This window comes from Microcebus murinus, chromosome 9, assembly GCF_040939455.1.
Source record: "Microcebus murinus isolate Inina chromosome 9, M.murinus_Inina_mat1.0, whole genome shotgun sequence".
NCBI lineage: Eukaryota > Metazoa > Chordata > Mammalia > Primates > Cheirogaleidae > Microcebus > Microcebus murinus.
The window spans coordinates 102,855,733-102,882,117 of NC_134112.1; the positions used below are offsets into that span (position 1 = coordinate 102,855,733).

Sequence of the window (26,385 nt, forward strand, 5' to 3'; positions counted from 1 at the left end):
ATAGGCTAGAGACTTTATTTTTGGGTAAATTATTTTTTCTTAGTGTTTATTTTTTTTGTCTGTCTGTCTGTCTATCTATCAATCAATCATCCATCCATCCATCTATCTATCTATCGATCGATCGAGACAGACTCTCACTCTGTCGCCCGGGCTACAGTGCCGTGGTGTCAGCCTAGCTCACAGCAACCTCAAACCCCTAGGCTCAGGCAATCCTCCTGCCTCAGCCTCCCGAGTAGCTGGGACTACAGGCATGCGCCACCATGCCTGGCTATTTTTTTTTCTTCTATTTTTATTTACTTGTCTAATTTATTTATTCATTTTTATTTTTATTGGGGTCAGGGTCTCCTCATTCTTGCTCAGGCTGGTCTTGAACTCCTGACCTCCAGCAATCATCCCACCGTGGCCTCCCAGAGTTCTGGGATTATTGGTGTGAGCCATTACGCCCGGCCCATCTTAGTGTTTAAAAAGATAAAGTAAGGGAAGCTATTAATGCAACGGCCTTTACTGTATCAGAAATCTTCAACTCAGTATGGCCACTGATTTCCGAAGACCAGAACTGGCTGAGTTTTTTGGGTCTTGTTAGAAGTATGATTGGCTTCAAAAGGCTTGTCACTGCTTTTGTAAATATTTGCTTCCTTGCTTTTGTGCAGGGTGTCAGTAGATCTTAAACTGTTTTTTTCCCCAAGGAGTTAACTGTGAATTTAATGTCCTGGGTGAATTAACCACTTTGGTACGAGCGTCGACTATAGTTGATAGCCACAGATGAATGCGCACAGCCAAGCATCGACTTTAACCGACTGCTGTGATATGACTTTTCTAATTTTTTATTTATGAAAATAAATTGTGAACATTTAAAAATAAGGTAATGAAAACATATATGTTAACCTACTCTGATTTACATTACAAGTAAAGCTGCCTGTAAAGTAAAACAAGCTTTCAGTGCTTTAAATCTTTCCTCATCACACAAGAGCAAAACGGATTCGTCAGTGTGCAGCACAAACTACCGTGCGGACTGTGAGTGCCGGCTGTGGTTGAGGTTTCGTGGCTGGTGAGCACCTGAAGTGATTAAATACTCAACAGAGAACCCTGAATAGACTTTCTCGGTTTCCTCATACCCTCCCATTCAAAAAACAGAAGATTCCTACCTTGGAGTGCAATCCGCCGACGGGAACATGGCGCATAAGGGCAAGAGTTCTGTTGGCCGTGTCCCAGCTGTGTGCACAAGAGACGTCCCCTAACCGTGTGTGGAGTAAATCCAGAGGGACGGTTTCTGTCACATGCCACTCATTTCAGGGGTGCCGGTCGACGGCCGTCACCTGGTTGTGGAGGACTTTTGGTGGGGATCGACAGGAGCTTCCTCTTGGCTTGTGGCGTTTCTCCGCTCCTTGCAGCACCGAGTGGCAAATGACGATGTGTGGTGTCAAGGTCTCACAGTAGAGTCGGCAAACCCTGCGGTTTATTACTGTTGTGCCCCGTTAGGGTTGTTTGTCTCTTGAGAAGAGATCAGCACTTCGCCCAGTTCTCCCGACGTCTTGGACCAGCTGGTTCTCATGCTCGGCCAGCAGGCCGTGGGAGCAAGGGGGATGTCCCATGGAGGCCGTGTGCTGAGAACTTGCTTCAGAGGTGGGATGGCTCCTCTGCTGCCTCTCCCCGCGGGCACAGGCCGCGTTCTTGTACTGGGCGCCCGAGAGCACAGGAGGTGCTGTGCCCACTGGCAGGGTCTGTGCCCTTGGTCGGGGGAGGAGAAGACCCACCCAGTCCTGAGCACTGGGGCAATTTAAGCTGAAAGCCAGGGTGTCCTGCTGAGAGCAACCCCCCCCCTGAGCAGCAGCTCAGTGCCTGGTCATCAGGAAACGGCTTGTGTGGAGTTTGGACCCTGCGTGAGACTTGCTTCTTTTTTTCTTTTTTTTTTTTGAGACAGAGTCTTGCTTTGTTGGCCAGGCTAGAGTGAGTGCCGTGGCGTCAGCCTAGCTCACAGCAACCTCAAACTCCTGGCCTTAAGCAGTCCTCCTGCCTCAGCCTCTCAAGTAGCTGGGACTACAGGCATGCGCCACCATGTCCAGCTCATTTTTGTATATATATTAGTTGGCCAATTAATTTCTTTCTATTTATAGTAGAGATGGGGTCTTGCTGTCACTCAGGCTGGTTTCGAACTCCTGACCTCGAGCAATCCGCCCGCCTCGGCCTCCCAGAGTGCTAGGATTACAGGCATGAGCCACCGCGCCCGGCCCGTGAGACTTGTTTGTTACCTTCATTTCCACCAAGTCAAGAACCTGGCTTCTCGTCACCTCTAAGCCACATTACTTCTTACCTGAAAGTTCAGGGTCGCTTTACGTAAGGCCATGGCTGGGACAAAGTCAGCACCAGGCCGGGAAGGAAGTGGCTGTTATTCAGGAGGCCCGTGAGCCACAGCCTGTGCTGTCTGTGGGCCAAGGGCCCCCCAGGCCGTGTCCTTGGGACAGTTCATGCTGTACAGCAGGGGTGAGGGGCTCAGACAGCGGAGCCCTGGCTGCCCTAGGTGCTGCCCACGTAGCAGGGAGGGTTGGGTTCCTCCCAGTCGGGCTGTGCCCAGCCTCAGTGGTCTGCCAGGTAAATGGTCACGCCTGCTGCTAGTGAGCACCCGTTGGGGCCTTGGCCTAGGTCTCTAGGCTAGCTTGGCACAATGTTTTTCCCTTTAACATTTGAGATCCTTCACAGAATCATGTCCTTGTAGGAGCAGTTCCATTAAATAGGTACCCAAATGTGTGCATTTAAAACAGGGGTCCTCAAATTTTTTTAACGGGGGGGGGGGCAGTTCACTGTCCCTCAGACCGTTGGAGAGTCTACACTGTGGGCCCGGGATGAGTCGGCTGCTAAGCAGGACAGGCAGGCAGCGGTGGCAAAAACTCCCGGCGGGCCAGATAAATGTCCATGGCCCGCGGGCCTCAGTTTGAGGACACCTGATTTAAAATCAGTAGTCACACATTACTTCGAACAAAGTGTATTCTCCACCAGCAATGGGTCAGGGTCCCGGCGTCCTCGCACACTTGGGGGGACTGTCAGCACTTGTAAAAACCTGTGTTTAGCCGGGCGCGGTGGCTCACGCCTGTAATCCTAGCACTCTGGGAGGCCGAGGCGGGTGGATTGCTCAAGGTCAGGAGTTCGAAACCACCCTGAGCAAGAGCGAGACCCCGTCTCTACTATAAATAGAAACAAATTAATTGGCCAACTAATATATATAGAAAAAATTAGCCGGGCATGGTGGCGCATGCCTGTAGTCCCAGCTACTCGGGAGGCTGAGGCAGGAGGATCGCTTGAGCCCAGGAGTTTGAGGTTGCTGTGAGCTAGGCTGATGCCATGGCACTCACTCTAGCCTGGGCAACAAAGCGAGACTCTGTCTCAAAAAAAAAAAATAAATAAAAAAAAAATAAAAACCTGTGTTCACTTGGCTTATGAAGTTAAGCCTCTTGTTGCTATGTGTGTTACCTGCGTGTACCTGTTTTTTGGTAGGCTTGTTCTCTTACTGATGTTACAGAAGCCTATTATGCGATAGTTATCAGTCTTTGGCCTGCTGTGCTCAAGTGTTTTTTGTTTTGTTGTTTTGTTTTGTTTTTGAGACAGTCTCACTCTGCCCGGCCTAGAGTGCTATGGCATCAGCCTAGCTCACAGCAAACTCCAACCCTTGGGCTCGAGCAATCCTTCAGCCTCAGCCTCCCAAGTAGCTGAGACCACAGGCATGTGCCACCATGCCCGGCTAATTTTTTCTATATATTTTTAGTTGGCCAACTAAAAACATAGTTTCTTTCTATTTTCTTCCTATTTTCAGTGGAGACAGGGTCTCGCCCTTGCTTAGGCTGGTTTCGAACTCCTGACCTTGAGCAGTCTGCCTGCCTCAGCCTCCCAGAGTGCTAGGATTAAAGGCGTGCCAGGCCAAGTGGTTTTCTTTTTAATCTTTTCAAAGTTTGTTCATATGACTGACTTAGTGTGTGGCAGTCTTAATTACTGATGGAGACAGGTGTCTCTGTGTGTGTCACGTCTCTGGTTTAACGTCATGGTTCTTCCAGAACCGATTATTTCCCCACATTTTTCTTTTGCAGTTGTACTTTGTTTGCATCTTTAATTTGCTTCGAATGTTTGTGTGTCTTGAAAACATCTGAGTTTCTCACAGTATCTCTGCCAGTGTTATCCACTAAGTATTTGTTAGACATAAATCAATTTTTTGATTCTCATATTTTGGTTCATTTCTATTTTGGGATCACCCTTTCTCAGTTTTATCTGCAAGGGCAGTTGATTTTCAAGGCTGGCGCAGTCATACTCTCAAGTGATACACTCCCCGCCTCTGTTGCTTTAGAGCAGTGGATTAATTTGGGGAAACCGTGGCATGCAGAAACAATGTGGTGGGCCTTTCTATTTTTATATCTTGTTTTACACACGGATGTAAAGTCGGTGCTGCCTTTGTGCAGGTGTGAGCGTGTCTGGGAAATGCCGGAAACCGGCCTGCGTGCGTGTCCTTTTCTAGCTGGTCCCTGTGGGTGGCCAGGACGGTCAGTGTGCTGTGGCGTTGCCTTTTATCCAGTCACTTTGCCTTCCAGTACTGTAACTTGTTTTTTTTTTTAATTTTGGAATAGTCATCATTTTCTAGAAGTAGAAAATTCTATAAATTTCATCATTTTTGTACACTGCTTTTTCTTATGTAATCGTTAATATTGATATCATTTCTGTCTTGTTCTGCAGCAGGCGGATTTTAGTATTTTGCTGATTATACCCTTGGTTTCTGAGAAAGACTAGCTACTGTGTTGGACATGCAGGTGACTGCCACCATGCTGAGCTTGACCGAGGCCCAGGTAGCCCCCAGGACAGCAGGTCTCCTGGGGACACTTAAGGTGTGCAGGGTTCCATTTGTGAAGAGCCACTTCCCAGAAGTCGTACTGCTAGTGTACGTGGTGGGCTGCTGGGAGTGGGGAGCCCGTCGTGTTTCCTGTCTGTCCCTGAGGAGATCCGGGAGTCCCCACCGTCCACCACCCTCTGCCTGGGTGGGGCTGGGTGGCGTGTGGTGTCCCATGATGGGGAGCTGGGGGAAGCGGAGCAGGACCCCCTGGGCTTCCGGGGAGCGAGGCCGTGGCCAGGGAGGCTGAGGACCTGGAGACTGTTCCAGTCTGAGGGCCTTTTCAGACACAAGTGTCTGCCTCCCGCCTACATTTTTAGACGAGAAAATGGAAGTCTGCACTTTGCCTCGATTTCCATTCTACAGTTTTCCTCAAATTTCCCAAGCTCCCCGAGACACACACAGCTGACAGTGCCGTGTTCCAGACACTGCGATCATGGCTCTTCTCGGGGGATGCTGGCGACACCACTGTCACCCTGACCAGGACATGGGCAGGCCTGCCCCAGGGCTGCTCCGTCTGCCCCGGGGCCTGGGTGTTGGCGGTGCCAGGAGGCCTTGCCCACGGTGGGCCGCGTTGCCGGGGCCCTCTGAGGAGGAGCCGTGGCTACTGCTTATCAGCTGAGTGTGCTGCCCGCTGCTGACCCACAGCACGCGGCCTGGGGACGTCACAGGAGCGGCTGCTGATGGCGACAGTGCCTGCCAGGCGCGGTCCCTGCACACCGGTCAGGGCCACCACGGCTGAGGAGGGTGGGTGCTGCGAACCAGCGTCCTGATCATGCCAGGAAGGATCCTGCTTGCGTGAAGTGGCCACACGAGAGCTTTCGGGACTCCTGGCCTCATGTGGCCTGTGTCACGGGCTTCCGTGCTTTGGTCCGCTTAGGCCGGGAGGGCTCTGGCGTAAGCGCTGCCGCTGTCTTCTGTGTTCCTACGTGTGTTTCCCGCCGGCGGGCACGCTTGCTTGTGTGCTTTTTTTTTTTTTTTTTTTTGAGACAGAGTCTCACTTTGTTGCCGGGGCTAGAGTGAGTGCCATGGCTTCAGCCTCGCTCACGAAGCAACCTCAGACTCCTGGGCTCAAGCAATCCTTCTGCCTCAGCCTCCCGAGTAGCTGGGACTACAGGCATGCGCCACCATGCCCGGCTCATTTTTTGTATATATATTTTTAGTTGGTCAATTAATTTCTTTCTATTTTTGGTAGAGACAGGGTCTCACTCAGGCTGGTTTCGAACTCCTGACCTTGAGCAATCCGCCTGCCTCGGCCTCCCAGAGTGCTAGGATTACAGGCATGAGCCACCGCGCCCAGCCTGCTTTTTCTTTCTTTTTTTTTTTTTTTTAAAGTCTTTAGTATATTTATTTGTATAAAGAGTAAACAAAGTGCATATAGAGTGGCCACAGGTTTGACACAGAGACCTTGGTGATATAGGGCTATTGTACAAATTCAAATGGCAAGTTTATTGTTGCCATTGACTCAATCCTGAACTCTTTTTTGGGCTCTGCTTTTTCTTTTAAATGAATTTGTGTGTCTTCCTTGCCCAGGGGCCGTTCTAATCTTCTCCGTATCATTCCGGGTTTGGTGCACGCGCTGCCGGAGCGAGCACCGGTGTGCTCTTTCCCCAGTGACTTCCATGACTGGTCTTGGCTCCCAGAGCAGCTCTGTCCTGGCAGTTCCTAAGCAGCCATTAGTATTACCGTAAGCGTAGCTCTTGTGGCACCTGCTCTGTCCCGCCTGTCAGTCCAGCCTGCACATTGTCACCGGTGAAGTTTGTTCAGCTGCATCGGGAACATGGATGGCAGGACCGTCACTGTCCCGTTTGAAGCTGCTCAGGGCCTCCCTTGGCTTCTAGGACACGGTAGCGTGGCTTCTGTGACCGCACGCCAGTCCCCGAGTGAGTCCCTGCTCTGCAGCCCGTTTCCATGCATCCCCCCAGCCAGAGGCGGCCTGTGCCTTCCCGTGGCTTTTCCACGTCCTCCTCTTCCACGTGCAACGTGTCTCTTCCCCTCGACGCCTGCTTCCGTGTGTTGCTGTGCTCTGGGCCGCCTCCCTGAGCCCCTGAGAGCAGGGGCAGGATCTTGGGTGTCCCAGTGCCTGGCACACATGAAATGTCAGCGAGCCAGTGAGTCAGTCTGCCGCTGGGCCAGGCTGCATTTTTGTGTGTTTGGGTAATCTCGAGTTGGGAGGGTGGCATTCACGACTGGGGTTTGTATGGGATGTTAGATCCCCTCCTTCCATCCCAGAAAAAAAGCAAAAAACGGAAGCAGCCTCAGCAAAGGCCTCTGGGACTGTGCATATTTGGGAAAAGTTTTTGTCTGTGGAAGTTTGTTTTCGTCTGCACATCAGATGCCAGACTCCTGCATTTAGGGAAGAACCGAAGCGTTCGTTACGATGATCATGCTCGCGTAGCAGCTGCCGGGACATTCCTGCAATAACTTTGAGATGATTTCAGTGTGTTTTGGCTTAGGGAGATACTGGCAGATCTTGTTTTTGTTTTTAAATTTTATCGAACTTGCTATTAAAAGGCGCAGGGTGGTTTTTGGTATATTTAGTTTCCCAAATGAAAAACTTGACATCTTGTAACCAGCCTGCCTTTTAGTTTAGTATTAAGTAATTTATAAGGTTTATTAGTTCATACACAGGAAGAGTTTGGAATTATACTAACACATTTCGTACCGCATAGAAATCTGTAAGACATATGCCAGGGACTGTACGTTTTCGGGCAAACTGCACATTATTTAAATCATCATAATTACAGATCATAATGCACTTTAGGTGTTGTTTTTCAATTATAACATTTTTATTCATAAAAACAATTAAACAATTAAAGTTCCTAGTACTTTTTTAAGGTATGGTACTGTGTAAAACATTTTCCTCTTTGAAGAGCGACCAAACAATTTACATAAGCATCTAGATTTGCTCCTTTTCCCATGGCTAGCACAAACTCTGCCGGCTCTCATGGGAAATTTTTTCTTTCCACTCTCTGGAATACACGTAGGTTCGTGCTGCTTCATATCACAGGACAACCTTTTGGGTGGATCTTTACAAGGTGCTCTCCTTGCACCCCCAGGGGAGGGCTGGGCAGATTTGTCTCTGGTCGCCGAGAACCTTCAGTATTTCATCCGTTATCCGGTCTCTAGCCACCAATAGCAGGAACTGTTTATACTTCTTTCTGCTTGTGGATTGAGGACGTTGTGCACTCTAAATGAATTGAAAAGTCCACAGTTTATAAGGTACAGCACTACTTATTTTGTCCATTTCATAGTTTTCCTTAGAATGGAACAACACGAAAGGAATTAATCCACACAGTCACCACCTTTCATGTGGGCATTGTATTCCTTGATACAGGCAGGTTTTGCAATATTCTCTCCCGTTTTTCTATTTTGTATTTCCTGTTGGCGGACAGAAGTATCACGGATCATTGATACCATTCGGACAACCCGCTTGTCTTTCCATGCTAGGAGAAGAATATCGCTTTTTCTGGAAAATATATGTCACCATTCTTCATTCTTGATGTTTTCATTTTCAAATTTGGTGGTACACCTCTACTCTCCCTAATGGACAAGAAGACAGTGTGTTGACATCCAAAGTCCATAAGAGATGGCTCACGAAACAGGAGAAAACTTGTGAGCGGTCTGAAAGGTGCTAAAATAGCAAATGATCTGTGGGTTGTAGGATTAAAAGTGACTTATTTTTTTCTATAAGTAATGGGCTTTGTATAATAAGTTGCCAAACTAGAATTGTTTAAGAAGTAAATTTTAAAAGCAGAATAATGAATGGCATCACATGGGAGGTTTGGAAAAGGCTGCAGAAAGACAAAAACGGCGACTTTCAGAGAGCGTGATGTGTGTGGGGGAGGAGACTGAAGTGGCTGTGAGTAGGTTTTTTGGTTTTAATTTGGAGAATTTCAGGTTATGTATCAGGAGGAGCCAGTGGCTTTGTGAGAGGTTGATTTCTTCCTGAGCACGTTTGTTCCTTGTGAAGACACGGCAGGTCCTGCAGGAGTCGAGCGGCCGGGACGAGAGCGTCCCTCGGAACGGCGCCCCACTGGCGCTGCCGCGTTTGATTCGGAAAGGCGCCTGGCTTTAAAACGCAGCTGCTGCCATGTTGCGGCATTCAGGTCGGCGAAGGGCTGCTGCGTGACTCCCTGTGCGAGCGCGGTCCCGTGAGGCTGTGACGCCGTGGTTTGCTGTTCCCTTCCCGTGTCTGGGTGCGTTCAGACACGCAGATGCTGCTGTGCTCAGGTGCCGCGGGATTCGGCACGGCGACGTCCAGGCCGGCGTGTGCCCGGGAGAGCAGCCGCGCACGCAATGCAGCCTGCGCCACCGGGACCGCGCGAGCGCACTCAGGATGTTCCCGCGGTGACGGAATCGCCTGACGACGAGTTTCTCGGAACGTGTCCCTGTCACTGAGCAACCGTGACGGCATCCCGCCAGAGCACGTGGGCACATGTTAAATTTACAGTGCAGGTTTTCAAAGTCTCTTCGGTCCTGGAAGGCGTGCAGTGTTTCTGTACCCGCCAGAAAGCCTTGGTGGAGCCCACCCTTTAGTAAATCGGTTCCTAATGAGGTTTTTGTTGTTGTTGTTTTGGGTTTTTTTTTTGAGAGAGAGCCTCACTCTGTTGCCCTGGCTAGAGTGCCGTGACGTCGGCCTAGCTCACAGCAACCTCCAACTCCTGGGCTCAGGCGATCCTCCTGCCTCAGCCTCCCCAGTAGCTGGGACTACAGGCATGCGCCACTGTGCCCGGCTGATTTTTTTCTATATTTTTTTTTAGTTGGCCAACTAATTTCTTTCTTTTTATTTTTTTATTTTTTTTATTTTTTTGAGACAGAGTCTCTCTTTGTTGCCCAGGCTAGAGTGAGTGCCGTGACGTCAGCCTAGCTCACAGCAACCTCAAACTCCTGGGCTCAAGCAATCCTGCTGCCTCAGCCTCCCGAGTAGCTGGGACTGCAGGCATGTGCCACCATGCCCAGCTAATTTTTTCTATATATGTATTAGTTGGCCAATTAATTTCTTTCTATTTATAGTAGAGATGGGGTCTTGCTCTTGCTCAGGCTGGTTTCGAACTCCTGACCTTGAGTAGTCTGCCTGCCTCAGCCTCCCAGAGTGCTAGGATGACAGGCGTGAGCCACCGCGCCCGTCCAGGACACAGGGTTTCTAAGGATATCCCGCCTCAGGGTGGGTCCTGCACTCCTTGGCCCTGGCCGCACTGGCCTCAGAGACAGCGTGCTGTGGGGTGTGTTTCACGGCCACCGGGGGCCTTGGCGGGACCTGCACTGGGCGGTGTCCAGGGGCTGGCAGGAACCCCGAGGCCAGAGGTCACCAGGCTGTGTCTCTGGGGCGCCCCCACCCGCCGCCTTTCTCTTGCTGGGCGGCTGTGGGAGGTGGCGGGGCTGGGCAGGTCTGACCAGGAGGTCACACCTTCAGGCGAGGTTCTGTCACAGCCCAGGCGGGACAGGGAGCAGGGCTGGGTGGCGCCTGGCTGGGGGTGCCGGGCCCCTTGGTTCTGAGCAGGCAGGATGTCCAGAGCTGCCGGGCACGGTTCTTGCCAAGCCACAGTTGCGCCCTTTTGGGCATGAGCAAACACGCCAGTGGTGAGTACGTGTCACCAGCAGCTGGTATCACTGTTCGGGACGGTGGCCTCTCTGCCAAGACTTGGCTGTACGGGGTGCACACAGTAGGCCCACGTGAGTGCCCGTGGAGTGCGTGCTCCCAGGAGCTAGGCGGTGGGAGCAGGAGAGCAGTGGCTTCGCCTCTGGGCCGAGTGTCCCTGTCTCCTTCCCAAGTCACTTTTCACGGCACCTCGGGAACTGAACCTGGGAGGTTCGCGGGGACCTCTCTGGGTCGATGCCTGTGCCCAGGCACCTTGGCCACAGATGGAGGCCTGACCCAGCGCTGCTTCGGAGGCGCTGCCATGGGGACTATGCCAGGAGCTGCTGTCCAACACCTTACACCCTGACGTGGGGTTGAGGGGACCAGGAGGTGGGGGCCCCCTGCTTTTTGGGGTTGAGAGACCCGAGCTAGAGCCTGCATCCTCGGAGCAGTGAAGGGAGAGAGGTTTCAGGAACGGGGTTGACAGGCCCGTCTGTGAGCAGGACGGGAGGGAGGAGGGAAGCAGCACCCCTGGCTCTGGGGATACTTTGGATTCTAGCCTCAAGTGGTCTCTCCGGTCATTTGGAAAAGGAAATGTGAGTCGTGCACATGCGTTCAAAGCCCTTCTCTGGAGCCTTCCAGATAACAAGAAGTTAACTTTAAACAGTGGGTGTGGTCCATTTTCAATGTTTGTGCATTTGGTGGGTTCGTCTTGCAAGTATCAGGCTTATTAACATCTTGGTGACTGCCTTCCAAACGGTGAACGCAAAATGGCGGCGCAGCTCTGGAGGGCCGCGCAGGCTCGGGGAGGCGGGAGGTGCCGGTGCTACATCCAGAGCCTGAGTTTCTGTACCCGAGGACGGCTGGGTGGCCTGGCCCTGGGCTGCCCGGCGGGGCTCTGAGATGCAGGCGAGGTCGGGGCCTGACGGTGGGCCAGGAGCTCTCTGCAGGGGGTTCTCGATGTGGGGGAGCCCAGACGTGGCTGCCCTGAAAATGCAGGACAAGGAACAGCCAAGAGCTGCGCCCCCCGGAAGCAGTTGGGGGGAACGGCCTCCTCCCTTGTAGCTCGGCCAGCAGGGCCCTGGGCGCTCGGCCTCGTCCCTGGCGCTGAGGGTCAGTTCAGCGTGTCGCATGCCTGAAACTTGAGCACTCGGCAAAGTGTGATCCTGTGAAGTCTCGTCAGTGTCGGGGTCTGATTCTGCTGGGAGGCGGGATGGGCTGGGCTCCTGAACGTTTCCTTTGCGCAGCAGGGCGGGGGCTAACGATTGGTGCTTAGGGTCCCTCCTTGGTGGGCAGAGGCCTGTGTGCCACTTGTGTGGGGCACCAGCAAGACAGACGGGGCTGGGACTTGGGGTGGGGGCCCAGGAGCCACAGGATGCAGCCAGGTGAGTCCGCCAACCCCTCCTGGCCACGGCTCCCCGTCCACCTGCCCCTCTCCTTTTGATTCCTGAGTCAGACTTGGAAGTCAGGTCACCAAACACAGTGCTTTCTTAACACCGTCTTCGTGCGTCCTGCCCTGGAAGGGGCCAGGTATCGGGGACGTGTTTGACTTCCTGACATGCTCAGTGCTGGGCGCTCATGCTAGAGACACCTGGGGGGGAGCCGGCTCCTAACCTGGCTCCGACCTTCCCTGGGAAACCTGTGCAGGTGCCCTCCTGCCGACACGGATGTTGAGGAAACGCTCTGTGGGCGCGTTGACAGCTGTGTTCAGTCCCTGCGCAGGCCGGGTGCCACCTGTGGCGGCGGGTTTCTTTGTCTCGTAGAACCGCTGGCACCAGCCAGGTAAGCACACGCAGTCCCTGGTGGGGAACGTGCTCGGCCCCGTGGGCGGCGCTGGTGCCGAGGGGACGTTCTCAGGCGCAGCCGGGCTCGTCAGTAGTCCTGGGCCTCAAGCCGGCCGGCCCTCAGGACAGGCGTCCGCAGTGGGCCGGCGGGTGAGGTCCTGGAGGTGCCAGCTTGCATTTGCGTTTATGGTGCTTGGTTAGTTGGCTCCAAAAATGTTGTCTCCTCGGGTCCTAAGGTGGGGACGTAGGATGGGTGCAGGTGGAAGGTGGGACTTGGGGCTGCCTCCTCTCCAGTGTCTGCCGTGTTCAGGATACTACCAAGGAGCCCTTGGTGAGCTTGGTGTCACGCACTTCCAGCTGTCAGGAGGCCTGCCCTCCCGTGGGGGCACGGAGCCAGGCCGTGGTCTCCCCAGAGGTGGCTTGGGTGAGGTTCCTCCCTGGCCGCTGTCATCGGCGTCCCCAGAGCCAGGGCGGTGGCGTGGGGACAGCGGCTGGGGCCGAGTGCGGGAGAGCAAGGCTGCACTGATGAGCGCGGGGCCGGCTCCCCCAGGGTGGGCAAGGCGCGTGTGACAAGGCCCAGAGCCGCGCTGAGCCCCCGAGGACAGACTGCGCTCGGCCCAGCACGCGGGATTGGTTTGTGGAGAGCCCTTAGCGCACGTGTCTCTCAGTCCCTGTCACTTCCTGAGTGTTTCTGTGTCTGAGGCTCCCTGACGGCGGGTGGGGGCGGGTGAGAGTGCAGCCCTCGGGGCGCCTGGGTCTGCCGGGGGCACCTGCCCGTCTGCGCCCGACAGAAGGCCCCTGCAGACCACCTGCTTTGGGGCGAAAGGGCTTGTCTGCAAGGTGCCTGGTGACGGCCACTCACGGAGAGAGAGGTGGGCGTTTCCGTCTTTCCTCCAAGGAGCAGTGTCTGAGGCAGGCGTCCTCAAACTGCGGCCCGCGGGCCACATGCCCCCCGCCTAGCACACTTACCCGACCCGCCAGGTGTTGTCGCCACTGCCTGTCCTGCTTAGCAGCCGACTCGTCCCGGGCCCACAGTGCGTGCTCTCCAACAGTCCGAGGGACAGTGAACTGGCCCCCTGTTTAAAAAGTTTGAGGACCCCTGGTCTAAGGGGACGAGGAACCCACTCACTGCTCTGGTCTCATGGTTTGGTCACTGGGCTTCTAGCCGTGCCTTTTTCTCATGTGTCCACGAAGTGGCCGCTAATCCAAAACTTAAAGATTCAGAGAACGCCTTTAGCAAATGTTTTCTTATTTCATTCCTTGTGTCCATCCAATGTGCAATTTTTTTCTTCTCTTTTTCAAAAGATTAAAGAAAACACGACTTTCAGAGCGCTGTGCGAGTCTGCCCTAGGTGCGCTTGCAGCCGCTGGCCCGTGCACGGCCTTGGCCGGGAGCCGGAGCGCAGCGCCTTCTGTCCCCAGGTTCAAGGTCAAAGCTGCCTGAGAATGAAGCTGCCGGCCGGACATGGCGCCGCTTCCTCCAGGGGCGCTGGCTGGATTCTACGTGGAGACCTGCCAGGGGACGTGCAGTCGGGGAGCAGCCGTGTTGGCCGTGTGAACATAGAAACCGCGAGTGCGCGGGGTGAGGGCCGTCCTTCCAGCATGGAGACGGCTCTGTGTGTGTGTGTGTGTGTGTGTGTGTGTGTGTGTGTCTGGCAGCGTCTGTCTGTGCCCTGGGAGGGCGAGGCCCGGCCCGTGGTGGCGATGACGCGGTGAGATAATGCCTTTCTTCTCCTTCCGCAGAGCGGTGGCGGCCGCAGTGATGGTGACGGCGTGGACCGCTTTGCCCGGAGGCAGTGCTGCTGGCAGGACGCCGGCTCACGGCCCTCTCGTGCTGTGCTTTCAGGTGTGGCGGACGAAGACGCCCTGGCGCAGGAATGCCTGCGGAGAGGCCAGAGCGCCCTGCCGGTCCGGCCCGCCAGCGCCCAGCCCGCCAGTGTCCAGCCTCCCAACATCCAGCCTGCCAACGTCCAGCCTGCCAGCGTCCAGCCCGCCTGCACCCGGCCCGCCAGCGCCCGCTCGCCGAAGCCACAGCGGCCGGCCTCGGTGCTCAGACCCGCGCCCCACCACGCCCGCGAGGAGGAGGGTGCACAGCACCGCCCGAGGGGCCCCGGGCCCTGGGACCCCGCCGTGTCCTCAGCAGGTGTGCAGGGGGAGGCTGACTCGAGGCCCGTCGAACACCCTGCTTCCCCAGAGCCCGGAAGACAGAGAGGACAGAGGCTGCCCCTGTGCTGCTGCGTGCTGGCCTGACCGGGCAGCCCGGCCCCACACCCCCCCTCGCGCCCCTCCTGGACCCCCGCCCCGGGAAGGCGGGCCCCGCCGCAGGGGCAGGCCTTCCCACGATTAAAACCGGGTCCCCATCTCCCGGGATGTGTGTGAGCCGGTGTCCGGGCCCAGTGGAGGGGCCGCCAGGTGCTGTTCACCTTCCACGCAGTCTGTGCCTTTGCGTTAGCGCCTGCAACCGGGACCTAGCCCCCGTGCCTGCACCCCAGTCCCCTCCCCTGCTCTGCCTTCTGACTTGGGCTCACAGCAACAGACTCCGCGGGCCGCCCTGTGTCGGGCTCCCTGGGTGCTACGGGCTGAAGGTCACAGGTCGGGGGTATCCAGCGCGTGTCCCCGGGTTGGGACCCTCTCTGAGGGGCGCTGCGCCTCAGGCGGACCCGCCCGAGCCCCGGAGCCCGCAGAGGTGCACCTCGACCCGCGGGAAGCAGCCGGGTGGGCCGCAGCGGGCTGTGTCGTGGAGAGACGCTGTTGTTCCGAGGTGTGTCAGGTGGCTCGAGTGTGTGTCCTGAGGCTCGTCCCGTGGGCCTGGGCAAAGGTGCCGTCCAGGCAGGAAGGAGAGATGGGGGTCGGCGGCTCCTCTCCTTTCTTAGAACTTTCCTTTGGAAAGTCAGCCCCCCCAAGTCCGCCCTGATCCTTCTCAGATGAGGTGGAGTTGTCTGTTGTGGTTTTGCAGGGACAGGAGGAAGCGTGCCACCACTGCAGAGCTGGAGTCACTTTGTCCTGTAGGTGGGGCGTTGCTGGCCCCGGGGTGGGCACAGCTGCTCCCCCCTTCCCCCCGCAGCCCGCTCGCGTGTCACTGATGGGCAGGGCCGGGCGCAGGCGCGGGCCGTGTGCTCGGAAAGCGCCGGCTGCGTTGGCCGGCTGCGGGCGGGTCGCAGGGCTGACCGCCGCCTGTCGGCGCCGAGGGGTCTGAGTGAGGGCTGGGCAGCGTCAGGCGGAGCATCTTTGCAAGGTGCAGGGCAGAGCGGGGTCGTGGGTCCAGTTTCCCCAGACAGACGCCGTTGGAGCGGTTTGGGCCGGGACGCCCCCGCACACCTGGCCAGCCAGGTGCCTTGTCATTTCCCGGTTCCGAGAGCGAGATGGCCAGGCGGGGGGCTGCCTGGAGGTGCCCCGTTTCCAGCAGCAGCCCACGTCTTGGAGGAGGCGCAGCGGCAGGGCCGCGCAGACCGGGTCGCCTGGGTCCTCGCTCAGGGCCGGGCTGGTCTCCGGGGGGGGGGGGCAGCGTCGCTTGGTCCCGCAGAGCACGCCTGTCCGGACAGGGGCAGACTCGCTGCTGTGCACAAGTCGGTGGGACAGTCAGGAGGGGGATCTTCCCACCAAATTTTTGTTTGTCGGCTTTTATCATCAGGTTCCCAACAAGACCCCTTTTTTGAGTGGGGAAAAGCAGGTAACCTAGGAGCCCCAGCACCAGGTGGCGGAAGCCAGATGAGCTTCCGGGGCCGGGCTGGAGCAGGCCGGGAGCAGCCTCCTCTCCTCTGGTCTGTCATTTTGTTCAGTCGAGTTACGAGGCCTTGAAGAGTGTCAGAGTTAAATCGTCGAAGAATTAAAGATGATTTTCATACAAATATGTGACGAGCACATGCGAAAGACTTTTATTGTTTTGAGACAGGGTCTTGCTCTGTCACCCGGGCTGGAGTGCTGTGACACAGTCACCCCTCAACTTACAGCATCACCCTCCCGGGCTCAAGCGAACCTCCTGCCTCAGCCTCCCGAGTAGCTGGTTTTGTAGGTGCCACCTGCCACCACGCCCGGCTAGTTTTTGCATTTTTGTAGTGACGGGGTCTCTTGCTCGGGCTGGTCTCCACCGCCTGGCCTCAACGGTCCTCCCACCTCGGCCTCCCAGAGTGCTGGGATCACAGGTGTGAGTGGCCCCAAAGATTTTTTTACTTAAATTCTTATTGAGAGGTACCAAATCTGATTCGGAGGAGGATTTAAGAAATTGCCAGAGTAGAAAAGAGAACAGATTGGTTTGCGTCTCTGCAGAAACCGTCCACAACGCCCTCATCCAACGTGGCAGAGTCTGGGCGCTGACCGGCGGCATGGGCCTGTCGGGAAGGTGTGTCCCTGTTGTTTCCCTGGACGTTCCGGGCGGAGGACCCAAAGCCTCTCTGTCTGAGAAGCCCCTTGTCCTGGGAAACTGAGGCAGCTCCTGGCCAGGCTTGTGGGCCCTAGTATCATTTTTTTTTTTGCCAAATTTGCAAGTCTTGGGCAATGTTTATTAAAAAGAAGCACATAGGAAGGAACTTGATCACCTCAGAAGTGTGGGGCCCTGTGTCCGACCAGCCCCCGCCAGAGCTTGCAGGAGCTGCATCCGCTCTGCGGAAGACTGGAGTGCACAGGCCACGGTCCCGGGTGATTCTAGGAAGTGACTTTTCCAGGCTGGAATGAGCTGTCACTCAAAACGCAGCCCTCAAAATACTATGCTCACTGCTTATGTGAGGATTTCCCGTGGTTTTGTTTTGTTTTGTTTTGTTTTTGAGACAGAGTCTCACTCTGTTGCCCAGGCTAGAGTGAGTGCCGTGGCGTCAGCCTAGCTCACAGCAACCTCAAACTCCTGGCCTCAAGCGATCCTCCTGCCTCAGCCTCCTGAGTACCTGGGACTACAGGCATGCGCCACCATGCCCCGCTAATTTTTTCTATATATATTGGTTGGCCAATTAATTTCTTCCTATTTTTTCTTTTAGGAGAGACGGGGGTCTCGCTCTTGCTCAGGCTGGTTTCGAACTCCTGACCTCGAGCAATCCACCTGCCTTAGCCTCCCAGAGAGCTAGGATTACAGGTGTGAGCCACCGCGCCCGGCCGATTTCCCGTGTTGATGGCCTGTCTAATGCGGTTCACTGTCGGGGTGCAGCTCGGAACCCCGTGGCACTGGGAAGCCCAGGCACTTGGGGAGGAGGTTGCAGTTTCAGCCTCAGCGGTTGGCCGTTCAGGGAGCTCTTGCTGGTGCTGTACAGGCGAATGAGTAGAAATGTGCTTGACTTGCTGGCGTTTGCCCTTTGACCTGCTGTTACTTCAAATCACTGACCTCCCCTCAAACCCGCGCTGTCCCGTAGTGGAAGCACAGAGGCGCTTGTGGGTCTCATGCTGGTGTCACTGGGAACTAGTCACTCAGACAGTGAAACTGTGGACAGGATCAGTGTCACCTCGCATCCAAGAACTCCGCACGTGCGTAAATCCATCAAGAACGCATAACCGTTAAAAAGGAAAATTAAACAAAACTTTATGAATGAAAGAATAAAATCGGTCCTTTACCGTTTTTTTTTGTTTTTTTTTGTTTTTTTTTTTTGGTCTTAAAAAGCAACGTACCCAGAGGTGCCGTAGAATGTTTCCCTTTAGTTCCATCTTTAAAGACTGGAATTTAACCCCGTTACTAGCTCGCGGAAGCTTGAAGTTTCTTTTTAATGAAACGAACTTGTGTGTTTGTACACGTTGAGAAGAGCGTGTAGCATCCCGTAAGAGTGTTTTTCTGTTAGGACGTGTTAAGTGGTGAGTTTATTATCCCTCGCCCAGAAAGCATGGGCAGCAGTTGTAGTTGCTGTTTTAGATGAGCACCTGTTGTTTCCTTTGTTCTGGGTCAGGGGGCTTCACGCAGTTGGCTTTGCAGCCTTGAGGTCCGCGAGGGGAGGGGCCCGTGTCCTCTGAGGGGCGCAGCCTCTGGGAGCCGGCGGGGCGGGGACTGCGCTGTCCTGCCGGAAGCCCGTCTGCAAGGACTGAGGCACCATTGCAGGCCCCTGTGCTCCGGGTCCTTTCCCCTGACCCAGAGAATTTAGCTTGTTTTCGCTTCCTTCTCCTCCGTCCCAGACCTTTGGTGCAGGCTCGGCGTGTGCAGGCGTGTTCCGGAAGCGGGGTGGAGGCTTTCTGTTAAAGGAAGATCGTGCCCCGGCGGAGCTGTCTGCAGGGACCCACACACGCAGGGCTCAGGGCCCGCTCAGGCTTCCCCCGGCCAGTTGCTCTGCCTCCCGCAGCTGCCACTGCGCAGCAGCCCACGGGCACGGCACGCACAGGAGGTGTTCGGCTGCCGTGGGCACGTGTGCACCAGCTCGGAGGCTCGGAGTTTTGGCATTTGCGCTGAAATCCCTTCGGGTTAATCTTCAAGAAGTTTTTCTGGTGGTGCACACATCCGTGTAGCAGTCCTGGCTACACGGGAGGCCAAGGCAGGAGGATCGCTTGAGCCCAGCAGTTGGAGGCTACAGTTAGCTGTGACTGTGCCTGGTGACAGAGAGAAACCTTGTCTCAGTGGGGAAAATGCCTTCTAGCAGAAGTGGTTGGGAGCCCCACCCTTTGGTTGTCATCGTTGGGGGCTGGACGTGCCAGCCGGGTCACACGGTGTCTGACCCCAGGGTGTCTGTCCTGATCACCAGGACAATTCAGGAGGCGCAGCGAGGGGAACTGGGAGGGTCCCCGGCCTCAGTGGGAAATTGCCAAAGGTGAGGGCCAGCCCCTGAGTGCTAGGTTAGGCAGACGTTCTTTTCTCTTTGGTTGGTTGGTTTAGAGACGGGGTCTTGCTGTGTTGCCCAGGCTGGAGTGCAGTAGCTGTTCACAGACTCATTCGTAGTGCTACAGCCTTGAACTCCTGGGCTAAGAGATCCTCCTCCCCCGGCCTCCTGTGTAGCTGGGAGTGCAGTTTTTGGCTCATTTTACATACAAATGTAATTGAAGCTGCTAGGGGGAAAAGGGGCCATCCTCACCTCCCTGCACGAAACGTAAACTTTTAAAGTTTGTTTTAACTGAAATGAGTCAGAAAACAGAAAGCCACAGTTGGAGGCTTGAGCCCCTAATCGACCGGGGTTCCAGAGAACCGCACACGAGGGCTTTTCGGTTCAGCTGCTGTTAGTTCCGTGGTGTCGGGTCCTGCACGTGGCTGTTTTAACCGGCTCGCACAAGCGTTCTCTAACCCACCGCACCCGCGTGTCAGTGGGTGTCCGCCCGGCACATGCGCTGCAAACCCCGCCCGCCTGCAAACCCCCGACCCTCCCTGCTGGGCTCCCGGCTGCACCTGGGGACTCACTTCAGAAGCTCCTGGTCTGGAGGCTCACCTGGCAGTGAGGCTGCTGCACCCCCTCTGCGCCACCTGCTGTCCTTAAGCACGTCCGGGAGGGCCCACGGGTCCCGTGATTGCTGCTCACGCCCTCGGGCTCTGCCCAGGGGGGCAGCGTCAGGTCAGAGCGGGCCTGTCACATCCTCTGAAGGTGTCATCTCTTGACCTCCTTCCCTTACCCCGAGGTTCCTATGATGGCCGCCGTTCCCAGAGGCAGCATGCTTGGCCCCCTGTCTCCAGAGCTGGCCTGGGCCGCGGCTGTGGGAGCAGGTGCTCGGCGACCCCGGCAGCCGCGTGTGCCCGGCCCGGCCCTGTCTGTCTGTCTGTCTGTCTTCCAATGACTTGGAGGCAACTTTCCTGAACTCGTGGTGTTGACACTCAGCCCCTTACGCAGCGTGGTGTGCTCCCCTGCTGCTCTGGTGGGCAGTCCAGGTGCGCGCCGGGCTCCGTGTGCGCAGGTGTGAGTGGACGCGGTGCGTGGGTGCACGCGGGCCAGGTGTGCGGCTTGTTTCTGTGCAGGCGCGGGGCCCGTCCCGTGGAACAGTGGTCAGGGTCAGAGCGTGTTCAGTATGTGAGCCGCGGGCTCTGAAGGGCGTGCCTGCAGGCCCGTGTGTTCGGAAGTCCGTGTGCTGCTGTGGGTGTCCAACGAACCACACCCGCTGGACTCCGCCCCGGAACACGCGTGTGGGGACAGGGTGTGGGTGCCGGGCGGGTGGCGGGTTGGCGGGTTGGCTGCAGGTCCCCAGGGCGAGCCCCCCGTGTGGGCTGTGTCCTCGCTCTGACCCGTCTCCCAGGAGACGGCGGCTCCGCAGTGTCGGGGGCTGAGGATGCTTTGCGGTGGCCTGTCAGGTGGGGCTGGTGTGCGTGACCCCCATTCCCGCCCGCGTCTGCGGGTGTGTCCTGGGTGCGGGTTTAGTCGAGCCGTTGAGCTGATTTCTCGTTGCCCGAATTCACCATCAGGCCCGAGTCCTCCACCCACGTCGGGGGGCCGAGCCTGGGGCGGTCCCTGCAGAACTGCAGTCGCAGCTGTTGGTTTCTGGCCCTGCGGACGGGACGTCCGGACGGGGAACGTGTCTTTCTCCTTTGGCTCCAGCTGGCTAGGTCCTCCGCGCAGTCTCGTTGGCTTTCTGCACGTGACGCGGGGACAGGGAAGGTCTCCGTCCTCAGAGGAGAGACGGGGCTTTGCGGGGCTGAACACCCAGAGCCCAGCCCGAGGGGGCTCTCCCTGCAGGACAGCCTCGCGCTCTGGCAGCACCCGGGAAGCCCAGGGAGACGCCGGGGTCCCGCCTCCGAGGTGGGAGTGGCGGCGGGTGGTCCGGAGGACTGAGGGGTCCAGGACAGAGTACAGCCTCCCCTTCCCGCAGAGCCGTGCCCAGCCGTGCTGCTGGGGCAGGCGTGCGCTCGGTGTGAGCGTGGCACTCCTGCACTTTGCAAAGGCAGCTCGTGTTTTCGCCGAGGTTTAGATGAGGCCAAGAAGGGCGACCTTGCTGCCCCTTTTCTTTTGACCTGGGGACGCAGCTAGAAAGCATGTTTGCCTCCTAGCGGGGAGCACCGCTGCTCTGCACAGTGTCTTACGACCGTGTCTCCGTAGGGGTCAAGGAAGTTGGCAAGAGGAAGAAGCAGAAGCAGAAAGAGGAGTCGAAGAAGAAGAAGCCGCAGACCAAGGGCAACCACTAGACGGGACTGGCCGGGCACGCGGCATGCGGCGCTGGGGGGGCGTCGGCGCGGGCCTTGCTCCGTGCGCGGCCGTGCACGCCATAGGTAGCAGCATCTTGGTTGGTACTTGTCCCAAGGCCACACCCACCTTAGTCGGGATTGACAGCAGGAATACGGACGTGTGATCATGCATCTGTCGGGCAGGGGCGCCGGGGTTTGGGAGCCGGGGCGGCGGGCAGCGGCAGCAGCTCGGGGCGCGGCCTCCAGTCCCTGCCCTGCCCTGCCCTGCCCGCGTCTCCCCCGCGCCGTCCCGGGCCTCTGGCCGGTCCCCGCCCCGTCACACTGCTGAGACAGGCGTAGCTGTAGAAGTACAATAAGGGCCAGGCAGTCCCTGAGCACGTGTTTGTGAGGCCACTTTCTTTCCCGGCGGCGGGGAGCGTTTGACAAAGCGCAGAGCGTAGCTAAGTGCGGCGAGACCGAGCGGTGAGGCAGCGGCAGGGTGAGCTGGGGACGTCCGGCCACCCGCACGCACGCTGGGCTGTCGGGAACCGCTTCAGATGTGAAGTCACTGCTTGTATTCATCATTTCGGTTTTGATCCTGTCCAGGTAATCCTCATTCAACTTCAGATACTGTTTAGTTTCTGCTAAATTTCATCCTTTCTTCTTGGACCCATAATTCTTCTTTTTAGCAAAAAAAAAAAAAGTTTGCTCAGCAAAGCCACTGCTAGCTCTTGCAGGTTGTGGTCACGCTGGGCTCTTCCTACAACGCAGGAAAATAGATGCTGAGTGAGAAGGTTGAACCAAATACTTCAGTTTGCAAATACTGGCTCCTTAAAGCCAGTCATTGTATTCCGGCTAGATTCTGCCTGCCTCCCGTGACTACTTCACTTCCTCCGCATGACACGTGCTTCCTAACCCATCCCCGCCGAGCACTGGGGCGAGCCCTGCCTCACCTGAGCCGCTTCCCGGCACGTTCCCTCTCGGTGACCCTTTTCTTCCTTTCTGACACGAAGACCTGCTGCTCACACTGCTTTTTCCTTTGTCCTCTTGGGAGTGAGGCCATCGTAAAAAGCTTTGATGTGACTTAGAAACACCACCCATTTTAATCTAGCGCTGTTGAAACCGGGAGTTCTTGGGCGGCACGGTCCACGGAGCAGTGCCACGGGCCTGGAAGCCTGAGGCCAGCGTGGCCCGTGGCTGAGAGCCCTCTCGGCGGAGTTTGGAGTTTGCATCGTGTGCTTGTCTGGTGCTGGCGGGAGGTGGTGCAGGTGGTTGGGCAGGGGGCGGGCTGGGGTTGGATGCCTTCTGTGGGAAGTGTAACCCTGAATGCACAGCGTGTTTTAAGTGCTGCCTACGTAAATAAAACATGTTACTGAGCACGGCTCACTTGCGTCCTTGTAGCCGGCAGTAAGCTGCGCTGTTACTGCTGATTAGAAATAAAAGCAATCCTTCAGCGTTTCAGTTGTGAAAGATGAAGTGATGTTTTTTGGGGCGCAAACGGCTAGATTCCGAGGTGCCATCCTGTAAGATGGAAAAGGCACTCTGAAGCGGAAACCCCGGCGAGCACACGCGTGGGGACCGGCAGCCCGCGTGGCTCGGAGGGGAAACGGCCCGCAGAGAGGAGGGTCCCGCGTGTTCTGCGCGTGGTGGCGCCATGCTCCGCGGCGGGCTCCTGGCGCAGCCGCGAAACCGCCGTGGGACCCACCACAGTGCGTGCTGTTAACAGCCTCTGTGATTTGCGGGTTTTTAAAGGAGGGGACTCGTTCATCTCGGCTGCTCAGACCCCAGAGTCTGCCGCGGGGTCGTGGCTGGGGAGGGCCGCGTCAACGTTTCCCACGCCCTGGGCCGCGGCCCTCGCCCTCCAGCCCAGCAGGAAGGCGCGGCTGTGCCTAGCCGGTGCCCGGTGGCCGGGAACGTCCCGGAGCCCCAGGCTCCTTCCAGACACGCCCGGCCACACATGCGACACACTCTGGTCGAAGCTGGGTCTTCGCTTGACCCCATGGTGTGGGTCACTCAACCTCCAAGGGCGCTGCTGCGGGGAAGGGGCCAGCACGTGCAGCGCCTGCTGTATACTGGCCAGCCGAGCAGTGTGGGCGCTGCCTCCCAGGCGAGGGGAGTGGCCTGCTGCCCCCCGGGTCCTGGCCGTTCCTCAGACCTGCGCTGTGCTCCCCGTTCCTGCTGTGGGAGGATAAGGGGGTGGGGGAGGGGAGGGGCACAGCGCTGCCAGCTGTGACCCTTGTGACCTTGAGGTGCTGGGCGGGCGGTGGCTGTGGGGACAGGACTGGGCCTGGGGGAGGGTCCCGAGGGTGTGGGGAGCACAGCCCGGGACCGCCTGCACCCCTTTCTCCTCCTCCATCTGGGGGACAAGGACTGAAACCCACTTGCCACGAACGGACGCCCCGAGATGCTCAGCGCAGGACACGGGCGGGACCCGACCCCTCCCCGCCCCCCCGCAAGGCCCCTAGGGCCCCGTCTCTGGGAAGGAAGTTCATCTGAGTCCTGGAGTCTGGATTTTGGCGGGACCGGGGAGCCCGCACCCTGCTTCCCGCCCTCGGCTCTGCAGGGCCCAGGGGTTCAAGTCTTAGGGAGAGCGAGTCAGCCCACAGGTGCTTTAATTAAACAAAACAGGGTAGTCGTGAGTTTCCTTTTCAGGGGGACGTTGTGTGTTGTGGGTTCATTCTCCTGTGTGCAGGCGGTCTTCCTGTGAGGTCATTAATACGAGCGCCTTTCGCTGCGCTTGATGAAAACCTCACCGTTTTTGCAGCATGGTTCAGATTCACGTTGCTGTGCAGCCATTCCACCATCCGTCTCTAGAACCTTCCATTTCCCTAAACTGCCGCTCTGCCCCCACCAGACCCTGCTCCCGTCCTCCCGCCCTGGCAGCCCCGGCCCACTTCCGTCCCGTGGACCTGAGGACTCCGGGGACGTCCTGTGAGTGGAGCCAGGTGCGTTTCCCTCGGCTCCTTGTCCTCGACACTCGTCCACGTAGGAGCCTGTGTGGGACCCCCTCCTCCTCCTCCTCCTCGCGCTGCCCCTTCTCCCTCGGTGGGCACCCGGGCGGCTAACCCTAACCCCCTCTTGGGGAAGTGGCCTGCGCCTCTCGTGTGCAGGCGTGTGCCGTGCGTGTCTGTGGCTGGGTCGGGCACGAGAGCAGGACACGCCAGGTGTCCCATGCAGCCCGTGGAGGGTGCTGGGTGCCGAGCAAGCTGCCCTCTCGGACCCTGTCTGGCTGCCCCACCCGCCAAGCTCGACTGAAGCTGAGGCCCGGAACCTTCTCTGGTCGCCGGGGGGCCGCCCACCCTCGGCACCAGCCCTGCAGGCCGGCGGGAAGAAATGCTCTTCTCTGGTGCCCGCCGTCTGCCCGGACCCTTGGGCCGGCTTCGGCCCCACCTGATTCCTTGCCGTGTGTTTCCTCCCTCCCGACCTCTGGAGCTGCTGGGGCGGTCAGGGCAGGTGGCGGGGTCTCCTGTGACCCCAAGGGTGGCTTTGATTTGACCTGCCACATCTGGTGGAGCCCGCCCCCCAGGCCACAGTAGTTGGGATCAGCCTCCTTCCTGTCCCCTCCAGCTCTTGGTCACCGCAGATCCTGAGTGTTACGATGTTCCCGTGTCCCAGGTCCCTGGTGTCCCCCAGTTTCCGCTTCTGGCCAGCCCTCCTGTCCGGTGAGTGTTCCCGTCTCAGCTGGACATTGGTGGGGGTGGGAGTGACCTAGGCCCCTCCAGGTCCCGGGGCCCCAGCTTGTGGCAGAGGCTCCCACGTGGAACGTGGGCAGGGACAGGCTGACGACAGGTCGCCCGGGCAGATGCCACGGCCTCGCCCGTCAAAGCTTCCCTGCGATTGTGACGCTCACCGCTGTGGGTTAAGGCTCGGCCCGGCCAGCTCAGAGCCCGGCTCCCGGGGCCGTGTCCAGGCCGTGGCGGTCCTGGGTCCCGGTTAGTCCAGGTGCACAGAGGTCGCCTGGCCGTGGCCTCTTCCCTGGTGGAACGTGTGAGGTGGTCCCACCAGAGCGTGGCCCAGGCCAGTGTGGGACGACGCCTCCTTCCTGGTCGCCAGAGCGGCAGGGTTGCCGGTAGAGTTACGGCGCCGCAGACCATCCACGTGAGGCTGGCCACGGAGCGTGGCTGTTCCACAGAGACGTCCACGCCGGGCCCCTTCTGTCTGATGACTGCAAGGGCTGTCCTGCCTGGGCCGCGTCCCTGGGGAGGAGCAGACAGAGCCGCCCTGGCCGGGCTGCAGGCGCAGACCTGCTCGGCCGCCACGGCAAACGCCACGGTCAGGGCGGCCCACGGACCACACGCTCACCCTCCCCCAGCTCCGCAGGCCGACGCCCCAGACCCGCGCTGCCGGGCAGCTGGGCTCTCCCGTGGGCTCCCCTTGGCCTGCAGACGGCACCTTCCCCATGTCCCTCTGTGTCCCTGTCCTCATCTCCTTTTTTGGGGGGGCGTGGGGGGGACAGATTCTGGCTCTGTTGCCCAGGCTAGAGTGCCGTGCTCAGCCTAGCTCACAGCAACCTCAAACTCCTGGGCTCAAGCGATCCTCCTGCCTCAGCCTCCTGAGTAGCTGGGACTACAGGCGTGCGCCACCATGCCCGGCTAATTTATTAGTATATATTAGTTGGCCAATTAATTTCTATTTATAGTAGAGACGGGGTCTCACTCTTGCTCAGGTTGGTTTGGAACTCCTGACCTTGAGTGATCCACCTGCCTGGGCCTCCCAGAGTGCTAGGCTCATCTCCTCTTAAGGACACTGGTCGGGTTCGATCAAGGCCCACCAAAGGGCCTTGCTTTAACTAAATTACCTCTTGAAAGGCCCCGTCTCCAAAGTCTCCAAATGGGGCTGTGTTCTGTGGCTCCGGGTCTGGGCCGGGCTGGGGAACTGTGGGGCTGGCTCAGGCGCAGCAGGACCGTCCTGGGGTGCCCGGCTCCCCTCCCGCCAAGGAGCCGCCAGCCGGCCTGACTCGCCAGCCCACCTGCGGCACCTGCCACTCACCTCCCGTGCCAGGTGCGGGTGGGAGGGGGAGCAGCGGTGCCCCCCAGCCCCCAGATGCGGCAGACGGGGCCAGGCCAGGGAAAGCCGGCACAGCAAGGGAATCCCTCACCCTTTGTCTCCGGGGTTTTATGGCTTTCCGCTTGATCAGCATTCATTCTCGGTAGACAAACAGAATTCGGTCTTTATGACAT

The 26,385-nt window shown here is 57.6% G+C and overlaps 1 protein-coding gene and 1 non-coding gene across 3 annotated transcripts in view; one reads left to right on the forward strand and one right to left on the reverse strand.

The window, feature by feature from the left end:
* The window catches only part of DNAJB6 (DnaJ heat shock protein family (Hsp40) member B6), a 66,011-nt gene extending 43,345 nt beyond the window's left edge, over positions 1 to 22,666 (forward strand). The window contains exons 9-10 of one of the 2 annotated variants that reach the window (XM_012786273.3): positions 14,075 to 14,371; positions 21,141 to 22,666. In XM_012786273.3, coding sequence (XP_012641727.2) covers positions 14,075 to 14,371; positions 21,141 to 21,226 — 383 coding nt within the window. In that variant the 3' untranslated portion in view covers positions 21,227 to 22,666. Of the gene's footprint in view, positions 1 to 14,074 lie in introns of both variants that reach the window. The other variant, XM_076006759.1, reaches the window with a different exon arrangement.
* On the reverse strand, positions 6,353 to 6,459 carry LOC142873174 (U6 spliceosomal RNA). The gene has a single exon (XR_012921218.1). It is a non-coding gene; the product is annotated as a U6 spliceosomal RNA (small nuclear RNA).
* Positions 22,667 to 26,385: the final 3,719 nt, after the last annotated feature.